Source organism: Acipenser ruthenus, chromosome 5, assembly GCF_902713425.1.
Source record: "Acipenser ruthenus chromosome 5, fAciRut3.2 maternal haplotype, whole genome shotgun sequence".
Lineage (NCBI taxonomy): Eukaryota > Metazoa > Chordata > Actinopteri > Acipenseriformes > Acipenseridae > Acipenser > Acipenser ruthenus.
This window is the reverse complement of record NC_081193.1, coordinates 46,988,969-47,009,705: the sequence shown is the minus strand read 5'-3', so window position 1 is coordinate 47,009,705 and position 20,737 is coordinate 46,988,969. Positions and strand designations below refer to the sequence as shown.

Sequence of the window (20,737 nt, the reverse complement as noted above, 5' to 3'; positions counted from 1 at the left end):
AAACAACTTTACAAGGTCCCATTCCAAAGAAACAGTGACAGTGTGAAGGAGACTAGACTCCAGTATGTACAGATAAGGGTTTGCCACTGTAATGCCTTTTCTTACAGTAAAACATTGCATTGCATGCAGCTGGAATATTTTACAATGTATTTACTTTACGTATACATAAATAATGTGTTTGTATTGTATTTTTATCTTAGAGAATAATGGAGCTTGAAGCAAACACATACTGTATACTGTATTTGTGTTGCCTTTTTTGACATTGCTTTGTTTTTGCAGTGATTTGTTCCATGTTTATGTGCAAACCTTTATTTTGCTTTGAGCAGTGTTTTTTGTACAACCTTGTTATTTTATTTAATAAATACGTGCATCAGTACTTTTCAAGTACCTTTCTGCCTCTCTATCGGCTTTCTGGTCTGCTGTGGCAGGGCAGAAAAACCCTGCTGTTAAATGAATTATTTTGGGCTGTTTAAAAATAACAGCTGGTACACGTAGTCTTAAAAGGAATATGCTTGCCTACTGTACCTCACTATTTTTGCTAAAATAATAAGCAAGCATGTCAAATAGTGACACGCTGAACAACAGAGAATCATTCAGAACACACATACTTTGCTATCATTGAGAATTTAAATATTACAAAAATGTAGATGATAGAAGGTATTTCTATATGATTTATTAATGCTATATTACATTTCAATAAATATGAATGCAACCAAGCAGTCATCACAACTGTTCAATATGTGTGTGTATGGTGTTAGCCAGTTATACTGTTCTGAAAATGGCCATTTAAGTAAATATTTATTGCAACTTTTAAACTAAAAACCTATAGAAAATGTTTCCTTTCATGGGCATGTATTCATCCCAGAGTTCCTAAAAGCTGTTCCATGGCAGAAGTCAATTAAAAGCTTTGATATGCTCTCCAGTGTATCATATCACCTGAAAAAATAGCAGACTTTTGTTCTGTTGCAGCTCAGTAGAAACAGTTGCCATGCTATAAGCACTCCCTGAGCAGTGCATTATACCACAGAATACTCCCGCAAAGACTTGGTTCCTCAACTCTGAATGATTTGTTTTGATGTCAACTGTATTCTGTCACGCTGGAGAACAGTAATCTCAAATTTGGCTGTGTTCCTCTTGGCACTGAGAGAGATAAGTAACAAAACCATCCACCAGGGATTAAGCAAAGCTCTGTTTGAATATCAAGTGAGCTATTTTAGGAGCATAAACCATGAAAAAAAAATACCTTGCATATTTATCTATTACATTAGATGGTGCTGGAGGACTGAGAACAAAGTGCCTAAAGCAAAGACAGATTGCAGTATGGTTCTGCGTTTAATGCTCTACCAAAGCACTCTACCTCAGGTTGAAATCCTTCTATTTTAATGTAAATTATCCATTTGATTTTTGGTTGTGGGAGTTAAATTGAATTTTTTCCATATCAAATTCTTTCCATTGCTGGTCACAACGTTGATTAGTGGTTGTACTCTGGTTGTACCTTTGAGTGCAGAGGTAACTGGTCATTTCTTTAAATGTATGTGGTTATTCACAACTCTTATAAAAGTTTCCTATAGTAAAAGCATAGCGTAGGGAAAGCATGGTAAAGCATAGGGGTGCACTGTAAAGAAGAGTGAGGTATGGTAAAGCATAACAAACATGGCATACCAGGGTAAACTATGGTAAATGCATAATACAGTCTAATCATGCGAAAATCATGGTAAAACTGCAAAAATACAGTGGTAAACTTTTATAAGGATATGTAAGTTGAGTTCCAAATAAATCGTTTGAAGTGGTCCATGCTATCCTTTATGATTTTCCATCAGCTTAATTGACTAAAATTGAGCCAGTTTTTCAATCATGACATGTTTCCATCTGCCATTGGCACTGACTTAAATTTACATCATTTGCAGATTAAGATTGTATCGATTTCAATTGCGACTCTTTCAACCCCAGTTGATGGAAGTTGATCTCTCCAACTTGCACTGATGGTGGAAGTTACCCCATGAGTGTCCGATGTGAAGGATTGTTTTTAATGTATGAAAAAAAAACATGGTTGCAGAACATGAGGGCTGTTAATATATTATACTGTCAGGAAAATGCTGAATGTTGGCTAATTAATTTATCAATAGCAATTATACAAACATGTGATACATATAGGGATCTTTGACTCTTGTGTAATGTGTCCGGTTGCCCACTGGATTGTAGACTGCAGTTGGAACCACCAGCAGCCCCATTTTGATATTGGAACAAGATGGGATTGAATTTTACAGACTGTTTCCATGGTGGAAATGTGGCATAAGTGGCTAAAACAGACAAGGCCTAGAATCTGGTGGATGTTTTAGGGGTGTAATTTATTATCAAAAAGGAACCTGTACAACTGGCAGACTTTTTTGCCAGTTGCAGCAACCTCTGGGTTGAACACTTTAAACAAATTACTCAGTTTGCAGGTGGAGGCACCAGATGATGGAAAACAAGAATCTAAGACTACCACCACGTGTCCCATAGGGATATTGTACATTTATTATTAAAATATCTATTTTAAATAACTAGAAGTCCAAGCTTCGTCCAAGCTTAAAACTGCATTGGTCTTAAAACGCAGAACTATAGTGGGATAAACATAAAGGCAAAAAACACAGCATTTCTCTAACACCATTTGAATGTAGCTAGTGGCAGTAGGCCATAAGATATAGATGAAGGGACTACTGACCAAGTGTAGGTTATGTGAATTATGCAAGATAGCCTGACAGATGCAGGTGTGGGAGCTAGAATATGAAAACCTGCTATGACCTGGGTTGATATTATGCCTTTGGATAGTCTCTGTATTTCCCTGCTGCAATCTGTTAGATTCTCTAATTATTGAGCGCTGAAATTACCTTGAAATTCAAATGACACTGCACCATGACCAGAAGAACAGACTGTTCCGTGCAATTATGGAGTATATCACCTTTCCCATCCAGCATACCAACATTCATTGTCTGAACAAGTTTGTACTTGTCTTGAACATTATTCCCAAAGAGGTTCCCTGCTGCATCCCAAAATTGGATTTTTGAACCCAAAATCTTTCAGTTTTACTCAAAAAAGAGATTTCATTAAGATAGTATTAGTTTGTGCAGTAACACTTTGAATATAATAGTTAACTTATGACCGACTGCTTTTTTCCCTGGCAACTATTTCAGCACATTTTGACAAGCCTTTATGATACATGGCTTCAGCCTACCTCCCATTTCACTGAGTCCTCATTATGAGCAAGAGGGCAATCTATCAAACATTACTTATATTCATACTTGATTCATATTGTTGAATAAAATGTCAGAAAGCATTATGACTAATTATTCTTTTCTTTTATATTTTACAAAATGTTGTGACGTTGTTGGGTTATATTTATATTTGTTTATTTCTATCTATGTTCAGATGTGCTAATCTTTTCTGTTTTAAATATATATTGTACGAAGTGTGTTTGCAGTATGCAGTGTGCTCGCTGATTAGAACTTATAGCCAATAGGGCGGGAGTATTGGGGGAAAGCTTTGTTTTAACAATCTGCAATTATGAAGGCGTACACAAGTTTTAAAATCAATCAATCAGTCCCAAGTTTTCATAGAAAGAAACATCCACATAAGAAAAATTCACGGGGCAATAGTGAGTGGTAAGTGTAGTGCTTCATGACAGCTCGGAGAACGCCAAGATACTTGAAGGGAGTTAAAGGGATAGAACAGGAGTCTTGCTCTCAGCGATCGAGAACCTTATTGCTGAAGGCTGGTCCGGCGACCCAAGACAGGAAAACACATAGATAGACTCCCCCACTCTGCGGAGAGCTGCTTACGTGGCAACTTGGGAACGGAGCTACCCATAAGGGATTGAAGGGACAGAGGACCCGACTCTCAGAAAGCCGCTGCAGCTGAGCGACTTGGGAACGTACCTCCGAAGGAGAGCCTTGAAAGGAAAAAAGTTAGAGGGACTCTCTAGTTAGAGTCCTGGAGTTAGAAAGAAAGAAGTAGAGAGATTAGAAAGAGATCGAAGGACTGCAACACAGACTTCACGTCGACAGCTGAGAAGGAGAGAGAGAGAGTTTCCAGAAATTAGTATAGGGAAAGCACACAAGCTTCACCAGGATAGAGAATGTGCCCGGGGGTTCCCTCTGGCCCAACACAGAACCTCCAGCTCGAGGGGCGTAGCCCAGGGAGGCCGAAGAAAGTGACCCCCAGCCTCCCGCAGAACCGCACCTGGGAGGATAGGAAAGAAAAGACTGCAGCCACTGCAGAACATAGATTTAAGTGGGGAAAAAACAAACAAGACAAAGAGAGGTTAGTATTGATGACCTAAAGGAAAGCCGTCTGCACTGTGGAGTGGAAAAAAACATTTTTAGGAGGAAACCTCTGGTGGACCGGGCGGAGAGGGCACCCCCACTCCGGGCAACCTGGCTAGGGACTGGTGGGCAGTTACAATGCTACTGGGGAGGTTCTGATGTAGAGATCGACTGCTGATGATGCCCAGCGACCTAGGACTTTGATCGCGTGTTGGCTGAGCCCGGCTCTTGCTGCGGATGTCGCTGCTCCGATTCTAAGAGAATGGGGTGTATAGAACTGGGAGGGCAGGCCTGCCTTGATGATGAGGGAGAACAGGTGAGAGGCGAACCAATGCCTAGTGATAATGTTTCTGGATAGATCGGAGAAGAGGGGTTCGGAGAGTGAAGGTTTCCTGGTTGATAGGAGCTTCTGCAGAGATGTGTAAGAGCAGAGAGGAAAGTTGATCTTTGAGAGCTGGATACAGTGCCCGGATCGAAGCTGGTCAGTTTTTGAGGATCGGAGAAAAAATGTTGGTCCTTAACGAGAAAGGGATCGCTGGATCGGATGCCAGAAGCTGGGAAGGGAAGCATAGTGAATTCTTCACATCTCAGGAAGCCGAAGAAGGCAGTCCGGCATATGGACTCCATAACAAGATCATTGATAGGATTGAAACAGCCGTGGCGAAGGATGGAGACCAGGTTAAGGAGGATATCCGAGGTGATGGGCAGTCTGGTTGGAAAGGAAGGAGGGAGACTTCTCTCGATCCCACGCAAAGTAAGACAGACTGCTGGGATTGAGAGGAGGGTAGTAGCTGGAATAGACATGATCCGGTAGAAGTGTAGGATACCGGAGATATAGGACTTGATTGAAGAAGGAGAGGTGTGAAGGATGTCCCTGAGAGAAACGATACAAGCCAGGATCTAATTCTGGTTGAATGAAGTAGGAGAGATTTGGTTTTGGGCACAAAACCGAGAGAAGGCTGACCAGGCTGTAGAGTAGGAGATTGTGGACGGAGCGAGAGCAACTAACATGTACTGCCGGGCTGAGCCAAGCAGAGCGGACAAGGAGGAATTCAGTCCAAGATTAGTTGATGGAACTCCGGGACTTGGAGAGGGAAGGGAGAAGTGGAGGGCGTCAGTTGGCAGAACCGGGCTACCCCAGAGATGAGCGGCTGTGACGATTGGGTAGAGCTCAAGGAGTGTTGAGGACTTCCGTTGCGAGGGCAGGTTCTGGATTTGCAGGGGCCATTTGCTGCTAAACCATTGTTTTCCGAAGATGCCTTTGAATCCGAGGTAGGAGGCGTCCTGAAAGAGTGAGAAGCCTGGGGCTGCGATGAAATCCTGGTAGAATAAGGATAGGCCATTCCAATGTTGGAGCAGAGTGGACTACATTTTTATATCCTTTCTGGCGTCTGAAGATGAAAATATGAGAATTGAGGTTTTCTTGCAGAAGTGGATAGCCTGAGAAACAGAGATATGATAATGCGGAGGGCATAATTGAAGTGGCCTAGCAGAGAGAGCAGGTTCCGCTTTGAGATGAAATTTCACCATTTTCATAGCTGGTTTTGGCTACCGCTGTAGTTTCCAGGGATTGCTCTAACACTTATGTTTACCTTTTCACTGTCCATTTGTAATAGTTTGTCTTTAGCACTGTCTGGCATTCAGACGCCTGCTATCGTACATTACTGATTCGTTGACAGAAAAATGCAGTTTATTTATAAGCCAATTTTGTATGTCTACATATATATATATATATATATATATATATATATATATATATATATATATATATATATATATATATATATTGAAAAGTAGACGTACAAAGTATGAATAGACAGGTAGCCTACCGGCTTGTACAAAAGCAAACAAACGCTAGAGAGGGCGGAAGTGGAAACAGGAGATTTATATAGAAGAGGGAGAGTGATTGACAGGGAGATTAGAGACCAGGGAAGGATAGACGCAACTCACCAGCACCCCCCGAAACTCAACCTAAAGGTTTACACTAAAACATATAAAAACATTGTGAGTGCTGCAAACCTGCGCCAATAATTAACAAGGAAACACATTTGTTTATTTAGCCTCTTCAGCCTCACTTTATTACAGAAGTTTAGGCCCATTAACACTCAGCTAAGCACAGCAGTGGGTGTCATAGTACAGCTGGGCTGTTTCAGTAAATTTTATTGGCCTCCTTGTGGTAACTCGGTCAGCGCTGGCCACAGCATACACCTTCATAAGAAGCCTTGTTATTTATAGTCTGATACACTACACTTGTTGGCACAGCTTTATCCCATGTGTGTTTGCAACAAAGAATGGAGAGCTCTGTTTTTCGAAATAGAGCACCTACAGGATTTATTTAAATCTGTAGGTGGCCTCTGACACTAAATGATTTACAAAGGACTGCAAATACATAATGTATTGGAGAGAACATAGGCTCCAAAAGAATAACCTTCACTTACACTCACTTCAAAAAGGCCTCATTGTTATATTTACATGGTAAAAAAATGCTACTACACTTACCCAATAATCTGTTTACAGGCAAGTAAAATATAATAAATTATTATTCACCGACGCATTTGGAATTTTAGCCTTTGGCTAATATTGCACACACACAAAGACAGACAGAAAAAAGCAGAATTCATGTTCACAGCAAGATGTTTACTCTGCAAGAATTCAATCTGTGTTTAAAATAGCAGAACAATCCACACCTTGTACAGAATACTGATACTTTGAATATAACTGCACACTTTACTGTGCAATTGTTTAAAAGCCCAAATAAGAAACCACTAAAAAGATATAATTCAACCCCATTTACCTTGAAATATAACAGAGTATCACACTGTTATGTAAATACCAGAGATTAGGGCAGAAGAGCATGGCACACAACAGAACAAGTTGGTTTTACTGTATGACTTTTGTACTTTTTTAGAGCACATCTTAACATGCCAGCCCCTTCGTTCTAATTTGGATGTTTTTGTACACACGAAATGCTTTGGTTTCACGTCAGTAAATCAAAAAGTGAGACAGCTACAATAATTGACTACATTTTTTTTAAAGAAAGGTAGAGGCCAGGGATTCCACCCAACCTCACTGCCCTGCGCTGGGGGGCCTAGTAAAATGAGACAGCCATTCCAACAATGTTCACTTTTAATGACCCCTCCCCAGGGCACACAAAACTTGACACTTCCCTCTTAACTGGATTGCATAGTATGTATTAGGTAAATGAACCGTACCACTACAATAGTGTTTCATAAGAATTCAAACACTAATTTTCATTGCTAAAGACATGTTCCTGCTACAGTAGCTTTATCACTGGGGCTGAAGTTGAAGGCTATAAAATGGAATATGCCAGCATTTAACAAACTCAGATAGCTAAGGGGGCAGGGATACTGTTGCATTTGATACCAGTGAAAATTGTAAAAAGAAAAACATCATTTAAAATAAGTTGTATTTTTAAAAAAAGAAAACACCACCACTAGACACAAGTCAATGACAAAGCATTAAAAGTCAAGTTCAAACATACATGTTATATATACAAATACAACTCAACATTAAATAGAAAAGGAAGCTTGGCAAATACACTGCAAAAAAGGTCTTTACAGGAGCAACACAGCCTTGTTAAATGAACAGGAATGACCACAATGGAATGAACCAGATAAACATGATCATAAAAGGTATGCCGATATGCTAACCCATGGCATTGAAGTTAGAGATGACGACTCCAATGAGAAGTTCTTATTTAACCATTTTTTTATGCTGCATAGACCTGTAGTTCTAGTGGATGTAACACAGTATACGAGATCTGCACAGCATTGCTTACTGAAACAGAATTACTGACAAGGTATTAATCCCACAAACCAAAGCGGACCACAGTTAAAACTATAAAAATATACTACTGCTTACAGTCATATTATAGGTAAAAATAAATACTACATTATGGCCAAAATGGTCTGAAATGAAGAACGATTAGTTTCATATTTAATATAGTATGCTTTGCTATTAACTTGTGATTGTCATATGTTGGTGTTGGACTGTATATATTTTAATATAGCCAATCATTCTAGACTAAGGCTCAATTATGAGAAAAGGGTAAGGAAAGCCATTGCACCTTGTCAATGTGGTTGGCCTGAACATGTTTATTTCAGCCTTTCTGACGGTTAGGGCAAGGCTTCACCTAGCAACAGAATTTCACTGCAGACATGGCTCAGCTTCGTTTTGTCAACAAAACAAACGCATTCCCTGAAGGCTATAGTTCAATGTATCATTATCGATCATGTGGGAACATATCTGAACCAATCCACACAGAGCAAGGTGGTTAGTTAAGAAAATGAATCACCCTGTGCAATTGTAAACAAAGGGAGCGGTAAATCCTTAACCAATCATTACTTCCACTAACACAGAAAACCTAACAGGGAGAATAATAATGACATTTTCACATGTATGGAAAATTCCACTTAATTCATAAGAAACTAGAATTAGAAAGTAAAAAAAGAATAAATTTAAATAAACTGCCAAAAAAAGTTAACATTACTGTGGTCAAAACCACAACCACTTTGACCCCTCCCATACATTTTTTGTTATATAACATTTAATTACATAGAACATAAAACCTTTATTTTGGTCACTACGTTGCCACCTTGCTTTGAAATACATTCAGATTTCACTCCTCAAACTTAAACAAATGTTCAGGCTTTTCCTGAAAGATGAATACTTCCATATTAAACGCACACAAAACACCGATACTACTCAATTGCTTGTGTCATCCTAGTATTTGTTCTCCCACGCAGAACAATTTTATTCCAGTACTTCAATTCAAAAATTAAAATCCAATGTGGTGAAAATTAAATTTACCTTGTGCTTCAAGATCTGTTTGCCGCCATATAAAATACTTACAGTAAAGCTATCTAAATATAAAAACCAATAGGGGATTGTGAACAGGCTGGCTGGTGGGGATATCAGACCCAGCACAGAAACACAGTGGTGAGTGAATGAAATGTGAATGTGCTTGCTTGTGTGTTTTAATAAATAAAAGGTTAAAAAAAACAACACTGAACAAAACAAACGGAGCGGTGGCAAAAACAAATACAGACAAACAAAAGCATTGTGTTTGCTTTTTTTTCAGTTAATTATTTTCATCTTCTCTCTCCTGAACACACAACCCTGCAGCTGTACTGAGACTCGATTGCTAATCAATCATTCAATTGGAATCTCGGTACATCTGCACGTGAAATGAAGTGCAATCCCTGTGCCTAAATACAATTATACATTTTACATCACCTGTGCTACATAACCCATACTCCATGAACCAATACATACACACAACATATTACACAAAATTCACACAGGGATACAAAACTTAAAATGAAAATATAACCAACACATCTCTCCTTTCAAAAAACCCATTTATAAGGGCCGTGTTGCAGGGTGTTTCAACAAGGTGGTGCGCAGCTCCAGTTAGTTCCTACCTTACCTGCATGATTGCTTTGGTCTCAAAACAAAATTATTATAATTATTATTATTATTATTATTTTGTTTATTTAGCAGACGCCTTTATCCAAGGTGACTTACAGAGACTAGGGTGTGTGAATTATGCATCAGCTGCAGAGTCACTTACAACTACGTCTCACCCGAAAGACGGAGCACAAGGAGGTTAAGTGACTTGCTCAGGGTCACACAATGGGTCAGTGGCTGAGGTGGGATTTGAACCGGGGACCTCCTGGTTACAAGCCCTTTTCTTTAACCACTGGACCACACAAAATGCTGCCTTTAGGTCATATTTATCATAAAACTTGATTTGTTGTGTCAGTCGACTTTTTTTTTTTTTTTGGACTAGCTTATGTTAGAAAAATGTAAACCCTCCTATTTGAGACCCTTGTAGTACATAATGGAGGTTCAACTATATTTTAAAGCAGGTCTCTGAAATTGTCCTCTTCATGTTCAGCTACAACAAATGCTTCAAGGACCAGTAAATTGAGTAAACATTTAAAGTCTCAAACCAGTATGAATTGGTACCAATTCTATTTACAACAGCATTATTAAAAAGGTATATGTCAAGTCTCCTGGCTTTTGAACAGATACCGTGTAAAACATCAGGGTTATGTAGTTCCACTGCTGTTGCTGCAATCTTGTCCATGTTAAGGTAATTTTCGCTGGCCACATGCAGCTCTCAGTCGTCAAAGTTTATTCTGGTGTTTTCTTCTGGAAGTACAAGGATATTTTTTTCATTGATCCTGGAGTGGTGGGAGTCTGAAAGGATGAAAAACACTTTTAAAATTTGTGTAACTTTGCCTGTCTTAACCCCCCCCCACACACAATTTTTCACTCATTCCCATTAGAAGATTGCTACACATCTAGATCTCAAACTACTACAAAATCAAGTAGAGAAACATTTTAATAAACCACATTTAAAAAGTTCAGTCTATCAAGTATAAAAAAAAAAGAAAAAATAGAAGCTTATACCAGTTTTGAAAAAAAATTACTTCATATATCTTATTACTCTCAAACTTTGCATTGGAGCAAAAACTTAGTAAAGCCAGTCCAAAGTCTCACAATGGGTGGAGTATCCTCAATCTCAAAATAAACATACGACACAAACAGGAGACTTGGTTGGAATCAATTTACCGGAGACCCTGTAGTCCTGCTGACCTGCTTCTTGGCACCGGGACTCCTCAAGCTAGTGGGACTCCCCCGCTCTCTCTTCAGTCTCTGCCCCATTGCAGAGAGCCAGTCTGCTCGGCCAGGAGAGCCGTTCTCCTTGCCCAGGTGCCCCAGTGAAGGGATCTGCTGGCCTGCCTCCAGATGCTGCTGGGCCTCCTGCTCTGTATGGCCTGGTCTGGGTCCCTGCTGATGCTGCTCCTTCTTCTCCTCCTCTGTCAAACAGTACACTCCCCCGAGCCCTTGTCTCTTCTTAGCTAAAGGATCGAGCTCCATCACACAGTCACAATCTCCAAGGCATCTCCGAGTATCCCCTCCACTCGGCTCTAGACAGCGTTTCACCCTCCTTTTTGAGGCAGGGGGTGGGGGGCTCTGGCCCACGGGGCTCAGCACTTTCCTGGGGGATGAAGTCCTCAAAGCTGCAGAGCAAGGGGTTCTGGGACTGGAAGAGCGGGGGGTCAGAAGGCTAGAAGAATTGGAGGTCTTGGTCAACCACTTCTTTATAGAGGAGGCAGCAGCGGAGGTCTGTCTGGGAGTGGTGGGTGTGCGGCTGGCTGGGGTAAGGCTCTTGTGACCCAGAGTTTGAAAGGAGGGGTGTGTGCTGGAAGGAAGTGGCATATCTGTAGTGCTGGGAGCACAGTCCGCAGCCTGGGGTGAAGAGAGTGCTGCGGAAGCTTCTATTCTGGGGTTCTTGGCAGGAGTTCGCTCCAATGGGGTCACAGGTTCTGAATGAACAGTGAAGGAAAAAGAAAAATAAATAAGTGTATTGAAGATTGCATTTTCATTGGCTTCATTTGGTTATTTAAAAAATTGGATAAAGTGATAACAATGTTTGTCTCATAAACAAGGTAGTCTTATTTTATTTGGAGTGAGGAAGAGAACATGCAATATGCAGGTCTCTCTTCATTTCACGTCTTTTGGGTAGACAGCCACGGTGGACTTGGTGTTCATGCATGCAGGTCATGGGCAATGAATTTGCAGTGCAGACGAGGCTTTCCATGAAAAGTATCCAGACAGGCCAAAGCCAAGTACGCCTTTTGCAAAAAGCAGCATCATTATATTGTTGGACTTCCTTTACCTGGACTTTTGACCTCAGAGGGCTTTTTCTTTAGACAGGCCCAGCCCACCAGATCTGCAGCTCCGCTAGCCGAGTCCTCACCATCAGTCCCCCGACTCAGGCGCCAGATACGAACTGTGTTGTCATCTGAACACGAAGCAATCTGCCAGAGACATACAAAGTTAATCTTTAGTAACCGGGGCACAAGACCCGAACAGTTATTGCTAACAGGGGCTGTAAATCTTATATTCCAAGGGTTTCTTAATAAATACAGGTATGTATGGAAAAAGTCTGTGTATTGCTGCATTTCGACGAAACACTTCTCATATAAAAGACGCATGAAAACCGCTCAATAACCTTACAGTAGAACACCTCCATCAATTTTTACTAACCTTGGTGAAATCAGTGGGGCACCAGGCAACAGAGGTCACTTCCTGGCAGTGACCCTGGAGCATCATGGGAGGAGCCTTGGGGTCTGAGATCTGGATGACAAGGCAATAGAACTCGATTACAAACAGAGCCACACAGTTACTTCTAGGATTACCAAAATGTTAAGTTTGCTCAGGATGTTCATTATGTCTACATGTTTTTTTGTGGCCAAACATTTTTCTAATGATAACAACTCCTTCCACACAAACCACTACGGGGGAGTGGTTCTGGAAAATAGAAAATTAATGAAGCCATGGAAACGGCACAATGCCCACCATACTGTCTTCCTGGGTTATGGTTGACTTCACAGAACCTCTAAAGAAAGGCTTAAAAATAACTTTTATAAACTGCATTCTCTAAAAGAACAGTGTTTTTCAGACATACGTCACAGTCTTTTGGCATGTTACATTTCTTCTGCAATGATTTAATGTTGGGAGCTCCAAATAAGCCAAAACATGGACAACATCAGCACAACCACAGCACGTAAAGTATTCTCCATGAAGGACATGATGGAAAACGTCCCCCCCCCCCCCCCCCCCCGAGAAAACTTCCACTCTATTAATCAGCGAGAGAGCCAAGTGCATTGTGAACCCAATAGAACTCTAGTCTGGATGAAGCAGCAAGTGAACCCAAACTAATTTGAATGCACTTTAAAAGAAACTCAAGTTAGCTTGAATTTTTCTGGTGTGAAACAAACCGAAGCAAACCTGAAAAAAATGAGTTTGTTTGCATGTGAACCACGATCCGAATCACTTGCAAGTGAACTATGTGTGCAAGTGCCCTAAGATAGCCAATCCTCACCTTCCAGATGTATGCGTTGTGGTCACTAGAGCCACTGGCTAGGAACTGATCATCAGGGCTCACACTAGATTTAATATAGAATGAGGAGTTGAGGTGGCCGTTGAATACCCCCACTGAAAAATAATAGACAAGAATATCAGATATTAATTAGGCAGTGCTTGAAACCAGCCGCACCACAATCAAAAGTACATCCTTACAACTTTATATATTCAATTCATGAGGTTCTATTGGGTTTGACAGTCACGTTGCAATTAAATACAGCAGAAAACGTGTCAAGTACCTACCCTGAACTACACACAAACTATGGTCTTGTGCCTTTGATAAATCAGGTTTCAATGAAATTAAATAGAAAAAGGGCCACTTTCTTTAGATTTTTTTTTTTTTCCTCTTGGCCCCTGGCCATAACCTTACAATCCAAAGTAAAATAGTAAAACACAATACTATTTATTTAGCTGAAAAAGCAGGTGTCCAAAAACAGATGATTAACTGCTGGATAAATTAAATGAAAAGCATGATTTTGAGAATTCTGAGAAAGGCTATAAAGTTTAATATTAAGCCATCATACAGTATATCTGTTTTTAAAAAAAACAGAGTAAACCTTAGTTTTTAATGTTACATTTCCATACTAAAGTACAGTAGTGAATATTTTTTACATAAAAAAATCACTGTATAGATTGTTATAAATCACAAATTGTATGTGAAAAAACTCGACCAGGTTAGAAACATGCACTAGGCCTAGTCCCTATGCCTGAGAACTCCTCTTATTTAGGTATGTCATTTAAAAAAAGTACCCAACTATCCATCTATATTAGTGACCCCAGTAGGGTTTACATACACCCAGTTCTGAATGTACTCTGTATTGGTCAGTAAGCACAGAAGTTTAGGTAATATATCCTCATTTGAAACTACAGCAACAATAGACGCTTCCCCTTCCTCTAGGTTGCATAGCAACACATTGCCAGAGGACACAACCATTGCAGGGTGTTTGAGTTGTTGACAGCTCAAACTCTGCATCCCCGCTGGTTAGGTTATTTTGAGCCCCCCTCTGTAAAGGACAGGAGAGAGATTTCCTTCCTTGGCAGCTGCCGCCAGCCTCCCAACAGGCCCATTCAGATACTGTGCAGCTGCTGCTAGGACAGCTCTTGGGCTCCCCCTGGTGATACTGGGCTCCTACAGCACTGCAGGGAGCAGTTAAACCTCTCTCAAAACCTTAGCAACACTGGTACATCATTAGACATAGGGTCAAATACAAAACCAACACATCATAAAATAATTGTGCATTGTATTAAGAACATGAAAACACAATGCATGGCATGTAGTTACGATTTAGTGAATGAGAATGATAGTGTCGTATCCCAATGCTAAACTGACTGCCACTTAACGATACAGGTTGTTTCTCTTTTTTATTGTGCATTTAAAACACATTTTTGAGTGGTTAGCAGTGTCAATATTTGCCACTACTGTTTCTGACAGTTACCAGACACAGAAGAGCATCTGGTATGACTGCATTACACATGGCCTTTCAGAGCAGAAGCATTGGCAGGGGAGTGATCGTAATGCATTTGATAAGCGTTGTACAGTGCTAATATCTCGAGTATGTCATGCACAATTACAGTATATTATCAACAGCCCATTCTCTTAAAGAAAAAGAATCATAAAGGCAGATTTCACAGGAAGGCTACAGGTAAAGTACTGCGACCCCTACTGTTTAGCAAAGCGCATCTCAATAAGAGACTAGCGTCCCAAGAACACTAGTAATTGTTGCAATAGAATGGGTACAACGGATAATATTATTTTACGCACTGAAAGTTTAGACTCAAATCAGCTTAAGAACAATGTCTTCCTGTATGACACAGTCTATATAAAAGTAACTAAGCAGGACACATTTGGGATTGCCCAATTAGGTGTAAAGTGCATAATGTTACATGCTCCATTTCTCTTACTGCATTATAAAAGCTTACTGACTCCTAATAAACACCCCTGGCATAGCAAGAATCCAGTTGTTTGATCCCTTACCTGGAGCCTTTTTCAAGCCAGTCACATCGAACATGTAGATATTCTCATCAGTGCAGTTTGCAAACAAGCGCGAGCCTGTAGAGTCCAACGCCAGACTGCAGTAGCCTAGTCGGGGAAAGGACAGTTTGGTGGATTAAAGATAACTCAAGGCAAACTACAGCAGACTTACAATACTGCAGCTGTGAACATAACTGATCAATAAGAAGACACGTGTTTACTTCTACAAAGGCAAATTGGTCTAATTAGACCATTGGTGCAATAAAAAGGTATTTGAGCCATTTCTATTGTACAGAAACAAGCACACCATATCCAAATGTCAACATGTTAAATCAGATTGTGTATTGTGCCCTTTTCTGTGTACAGCAAAACTAGGTCTATCATTCAGGTGCCATGTGTTGATTGTTGCATCTGAAATACTGCTAGGTTTGTTCTGATTTAGAGAACTGAACTTTTTTTTTTTTTTCGCCAACCTGCTATAAATTGAGCAGGCTGACATGTATTTCAGCCAGTCTGAATAAGGATAAAAGACAGTATTAAAAAGACAAACCCAGCTTTCGTGAGCTGGTTCCAGGGTACGGGTAAGCCTGGAGAGGGATGGGGTCCTGGTGGTGGACTGTGTAGTTTTTCCTCAGGTCCCACATCTTAACAACACTGGAAGAAAAAAATTAAAATAAAAACACATTTAACTAAAAAACTGCCGGCATTATTTTTCACTGTGCTGTAATAAGGCATGATTTATTTAGTTTAGAAAGATCAATATTGAATATACCAAATCTGTTTTTCTATAAAGATTTTCTTTACTGTTTCAGGTTAAGGATAATGCAATCCAGGTATAGAGGCAAATTCTCTCTGATTGGTTTTAACTTTACATTTTATGAACAAAGCATGCAAGGCTAATTTGGGCTTTTCCATTGTGGTACTTTTCTGTGAGGTGCTCACTGGAACACAGGTGGATGTTACTAAGCTAAAGGAGTCTTACCCGTCAACAGCTCCTGCAGAAATGAGGGTGTTCTCATCACGAAAGAGCACCACCGTCACACTTTGCTGGGAATCCTGGGAAGCAAAAAAACAACTCAATGCTGGCCTACCATGGCTTCCTGTTATTTAAACATGCAGTTCTAGGTTTATTATAAATATTAGTTTTCACTTTAAAAAATCTGTTGATGAGGTCTGCGACTGTTCCCTTCATAGAAAATATGAAGTTATAATGATACCGAAGCTAATAATAATTAGGAACAAAGATTTAAATACCTGAATGTCTGTACTTTGGCTTTGCAGAAATAGGCCGAATGCTTCTAGAAAATGTAAAGACTCACCACAGAAGGCGCAACTCTTCTGCCTGCAAGTTGCTTCTTCAGTTTGGAAGGAGTCTGCCTGTCCAACTTATTGTGAGCCCCAGTGATCAGTTTCACATGTCTGTAAAACCCGTCTGGGGAGAGATTGTGTGGGATTAGCTTCGGGTTCTGGTTTTGAGAGATCTAAAACCCCTGTAAAGTTTGATCTAAGCTGAAGTTGCAAAATACCCTTGGTTGTTTAGCCTCAGCTAGGCCAGTTGTAAGGCAAACTCCTAACAAGATTTTTTTATTTTTTTTGTGTCACTCACATTCAGGCAGGAAGACAGAGACAGATAAGGTACAATCCCCAAACTGTTTGTGGTGAAGTGCACTGCCTGGGCACTGTGCTACCTGCACTCAAGTAATCACCTTGAGGTCAATACATCTAAGGTTGTCAAGACATCTGTTGTGTCCTGACTAGCAGGACAGGACTCAGGAGTATCAGAGTAAAATCCAAGTAACCAACTTGTTTAACAGTATTTTGGCGGGAAAGTGTTTAAAAAAATAAAATAAAATTGCAAGAGAAAGAAACTTTAGTTTGTGGAAAATATTCAATATTTTATTGAATTTATTCATTCATGGTTTGGCCTGAAAAAAAAGTCCTACCTTTCTTACTGCACCTTGTATCCCAAACCATGATGTTCCCGTCTCTTCCACCGGTGCAAAAAACAGCTTTAAATAAATAAAAAGGAAACTGGGTTGAATAACCGGCCCTGTTAAATAAGTTTACAGTTCAGACACCTCGAGGCATTCATTTGTGGTTGTGTCAACAGTTTTTACTTTTGTTCAGCATGATAAATGCACTACTGGGTCTATTTATAGCGAGCTTTCCAGAACAGACAGATACCAGGCAGTACAAGCCAGGGGAATCACAGCAGAAAGATCAAATGTTAAAATGGTGGGCAGCTGTATTACTCTAAATGTGCTACAGAGTATATTGCAGTCTTGTATAGGACTTTAAAAACTAGAAGCTATATATATCTCCACACGCTTTTTTTTTTAAAGCAACAGGAAAAGAAGATGTAAGTTGACAATTGATTGGTTTGCACCTATACACCACTGCACATGTGTGCAAAGGAAGAATGCATTTCCAAGAATAATGGCAAACATATGAACCAATCAAAACCATGAACTTTCCGATCCTAGACTAATTCCTACTGGATCTTCCAGCAATAATTGGGACTATTGTAACCTGTGGTAACATGTGGTTTCATGACTCTCCCTTGACTTCAAGAACCAGGAAATCAGAGAAGTTAAAAGGTTGATTTAAGAATTCCCTATTACTAATTAATATTACTTTACAAGAACTGTGGTTTAATTGAATACAAGCATAGCAAATATCACTGGATTCAGCAAAATATTCACTACATTAAGTGATTAATTGAATTGTATGTATACTAAATGCAAACTGATGAAAAGTACAACCACATTTTAAATAGATACCTTTTTCCTGTTTTCCAAAAGCCACAGACTTGAGACTGCATTGGTGTCCTTTGAAGGTGCCAAGATGCTCAATGGTCTTCACATCCCACAGCACAGCTGTCTTATCCCCAGATGCCGTTACCTACAGGCAAAGAAGCACCGTTATCAAAGCAACTCAAGTCTTCTGCTCCCAGAACCCACTGAGGTTGAACACTTTGTTTATCATTTTGTCAAATGATACACAATGCTTAAAATTACATTTGACGAAGTTGGATTATAAAGCTGTTTGGTCACTTTTGGACGTGGAAATAAAAATTAGCTACAGAGTAATGAAACTAGGAAAGGGGAAGCACAACACTGAGGAACAGTATTTCAAGACCACCTAATTGTTCATTTAGTTAACTGCTCAAAATGGCCAGTTTGTTGCAAAGTTCTAAAAAGCCTGCTCACAATTTGAGGCTCTCCAGGGACCCAGGCAATATCAAACACAACATTGGAATGAGCCAGCCATTCTGCAAGGTAAAAGATAAAAACAAGCATGGTTAGTTTTGTAGGCCAATATCTGAAAAGGTGTCAGAAAACTGTTAGAACAATTTGTATCGGGCACCAGTCAGATTCTTTCTCTACAGTTATCAGAAGACCTTTAATATACATAAAAAGATTAAGCTTAAATCCAGTTTTTATCTGACACATGGCACCACCTGCCACTTCACAGTGCCCCAAAACCCCAAGCTTTTGTATGTGTAAAATAATCCCTTTTTAAAAATGGATAAAGTACTGTGAAATAGTGGCCAAAAACTGCAGATGTGTGGCTTGACAAAAAACACACCTTTAAAAATGGGATTCTTTCGTGATTCTGTATTGTAGAGCCGGATGATCCCTTCTTCATTGGCAACAGCAAGCATGTGCTGTATTTCAGGGGCTGGGGTGGTAAAAGCATGTTGTATTAGAAGGGCAATTTTCATGTATGAATGCAGTTTTACAAATGTATCAGCAAGCAAGCGACAGATTCAAGGAAGCAAAAGGCAAGGTACTAAACTGACAAACCGAGATGTTCTTTACACTGCCTCTTAAGAGAACTAACAAATATCAACAGGACTGTTACAACAAAACGTTTGTCACACTGACAGCAATGGCAAGCACACGTTTTTGTGCAGTGTTATCATAATAGACAGGAGTCTGAACATTAAGGAGGCTTGGGCTGTGCAGTAGTCCGATGCTCATAACTTCCAATGTAGCAAATATTACATGTGTTTAATTTGCAGAGCCCTGTCAGGTTAGAATATGTTGTGAATGAACAGACACACACACCTTGGCCTGTTACACAAGAATATAGGCGTTTTGCTGCTATTTACCTGTAGAAAACGTGCACCCAAAAGGAGGGACTGGAACCCCCATATCTCCATAGGAGATGTGCTCATCGGGTCTGGCACATTGGTAACAGTCCAACAGCTGGTGGAGAGGATACCTTTGCTGTCCTTCTGTGGCGAAACAGTATTAATTAAAAAGATAACCTTAAAAACAAAATGAATAACCTCAAATAACTGTACCCCCATCTCTACGTGTTAATTATATTAATGCAGCAACCATGTTCCAAAATTGCGCCACTTGTTTTCACTTCCATGATGAACAGGAAGGATGTTGGGTCAATGCCATTTCTCAAAGGAATGCAACTCCTGAGTGTTTATGTGCATTTTATTGGCAGTCTTTATTAAAGGAGGGGCTCAAGAGAAATAGTTTTAGGCATAGAACGTAGCGTCTCGAACGTGTTGGTATGAAAGGCGCTCAACAAATAAAGTTTATTATTAGTTTATTATTACTAGGTGTGTGATCGAAATGGCAAATGCTGTGTCATTGAGTACTAAAGTGAACTTAAAAGTAAACGTTAAAATGCTCATATTTAACAGGTATGGCGATGAGCAGTGTAAATCATTGCGTTTAAAGTGTGGATCTTTAATTTAGTATCAATTATACTGTTACTGGCGGCGTGTGCATTCAATCATCACATTCTTAAAAAGCCTGCCTTATGCACTCTATCCCCGCCCCCCTCAACATGACGTACAACATAACTAGATTCCACTGAATAGTTCCACATTATATTACTCTTGTACAGATACAACATCGATTTAAAGAAAAAAAAATATTATCATTGCAGACAAATAAAAATTGGATATAAACCACAATCATTTTTTATTCTTTTTGACAAAACGAATCGTGTTTCCGTATAAAAGGTAGACAACTCAAAATCGACATGTTTCCCCCATTTATCAGCAATCGGTAGCTTTTAAAACTGAAATGCAATGTGCCTTTAAACTCATTAACCTTATATTAAACATACAATAGTAATGAACCACTTCTAAACTCGTTTGCGGATTTGTGCCTCCAGTTCCATTACTTTGTAAAAAGCAGATCAAGCGGTAGCAATCACTCATAATTTGATACATTCATCAGGTAATCCTGGGTTTACCATTGCATCTTCCACTAAAAACTCCTCGGTCAACAATGGAACGAAAAAGCATTTTCGCAAATATGTCCTGAACCGAAATGTTATTTTCTCTTCCCGATCTTCTCTGCTCCAGCTGGATACTACAGATGAGATAAGCGGGCTTTCCCGCAAAATGGCCAAAATGCCCAACACTACAGCAGGACAAACGACCCGCGAAATTGACGCAACGCACTCTGATTGGCCGAAACCATAGCGCTCGACACATCCTGTCTTCTGCGCCTCCTTGCATTTACTTCCT

The 20,737-nt window shown here is 39.9% G+C and overlaps 1 protein-coding gene across 3 annotated transcripts; it reads right to left on the bottom strand.

The window, feature by feature from the left end:
- Window positions 1-10,088: 10,088 nt before the first annotated feature.
- LOC117402211 (denticleless protein homolog) lies at window positions 10,089-20,728 on the bottom strand. Of its 3 annotated transcripts, none has more exons than XM_034003129.3 (15): window positions 20,461-20,728; window positions 19,349-19,474; window positions 18,823-18,915; window positions 18,444-18,505; window positions 18,015-18,135; window positions 17,178-17,243; window positions 16,554-16,666; window positions 16,217-16,290; window positions 15,785-15,888; window positions 15,238-15,342; window positions 13,222-13,334; window positions 12,384-12,473; window positions 12,013-12,154; window positions 10,902-11,659; window positions 10,089-10,526 (listed from the first exon to the last, which is right to left on the bottom strand). In XM_034003129.3, exons 1-15 carry the CDS (start codon window positions 20,726-20,728, stop codon window positions 10,461-10,463), a joined length of 2,301 nt encoding a protein of 766 aa, XP_033859020.2. In that variant the 3' UTR covers window positions 10,089-10,460. The 3 variants fall into 3 exon arrangements, with proteins under 3 accessions (XP_033859020.2, XP_033859022.2, XP_058880270.1); XM_034003131.3 differs by having other exon boundaries at window positions 10,926-11,659; XM_059024287.1 differs by having other exon boundaries at window positions 19,349-19,471.
- Between the last annotated feature and the right edge of the window lie 9 nt (window positions 20,729-20,737).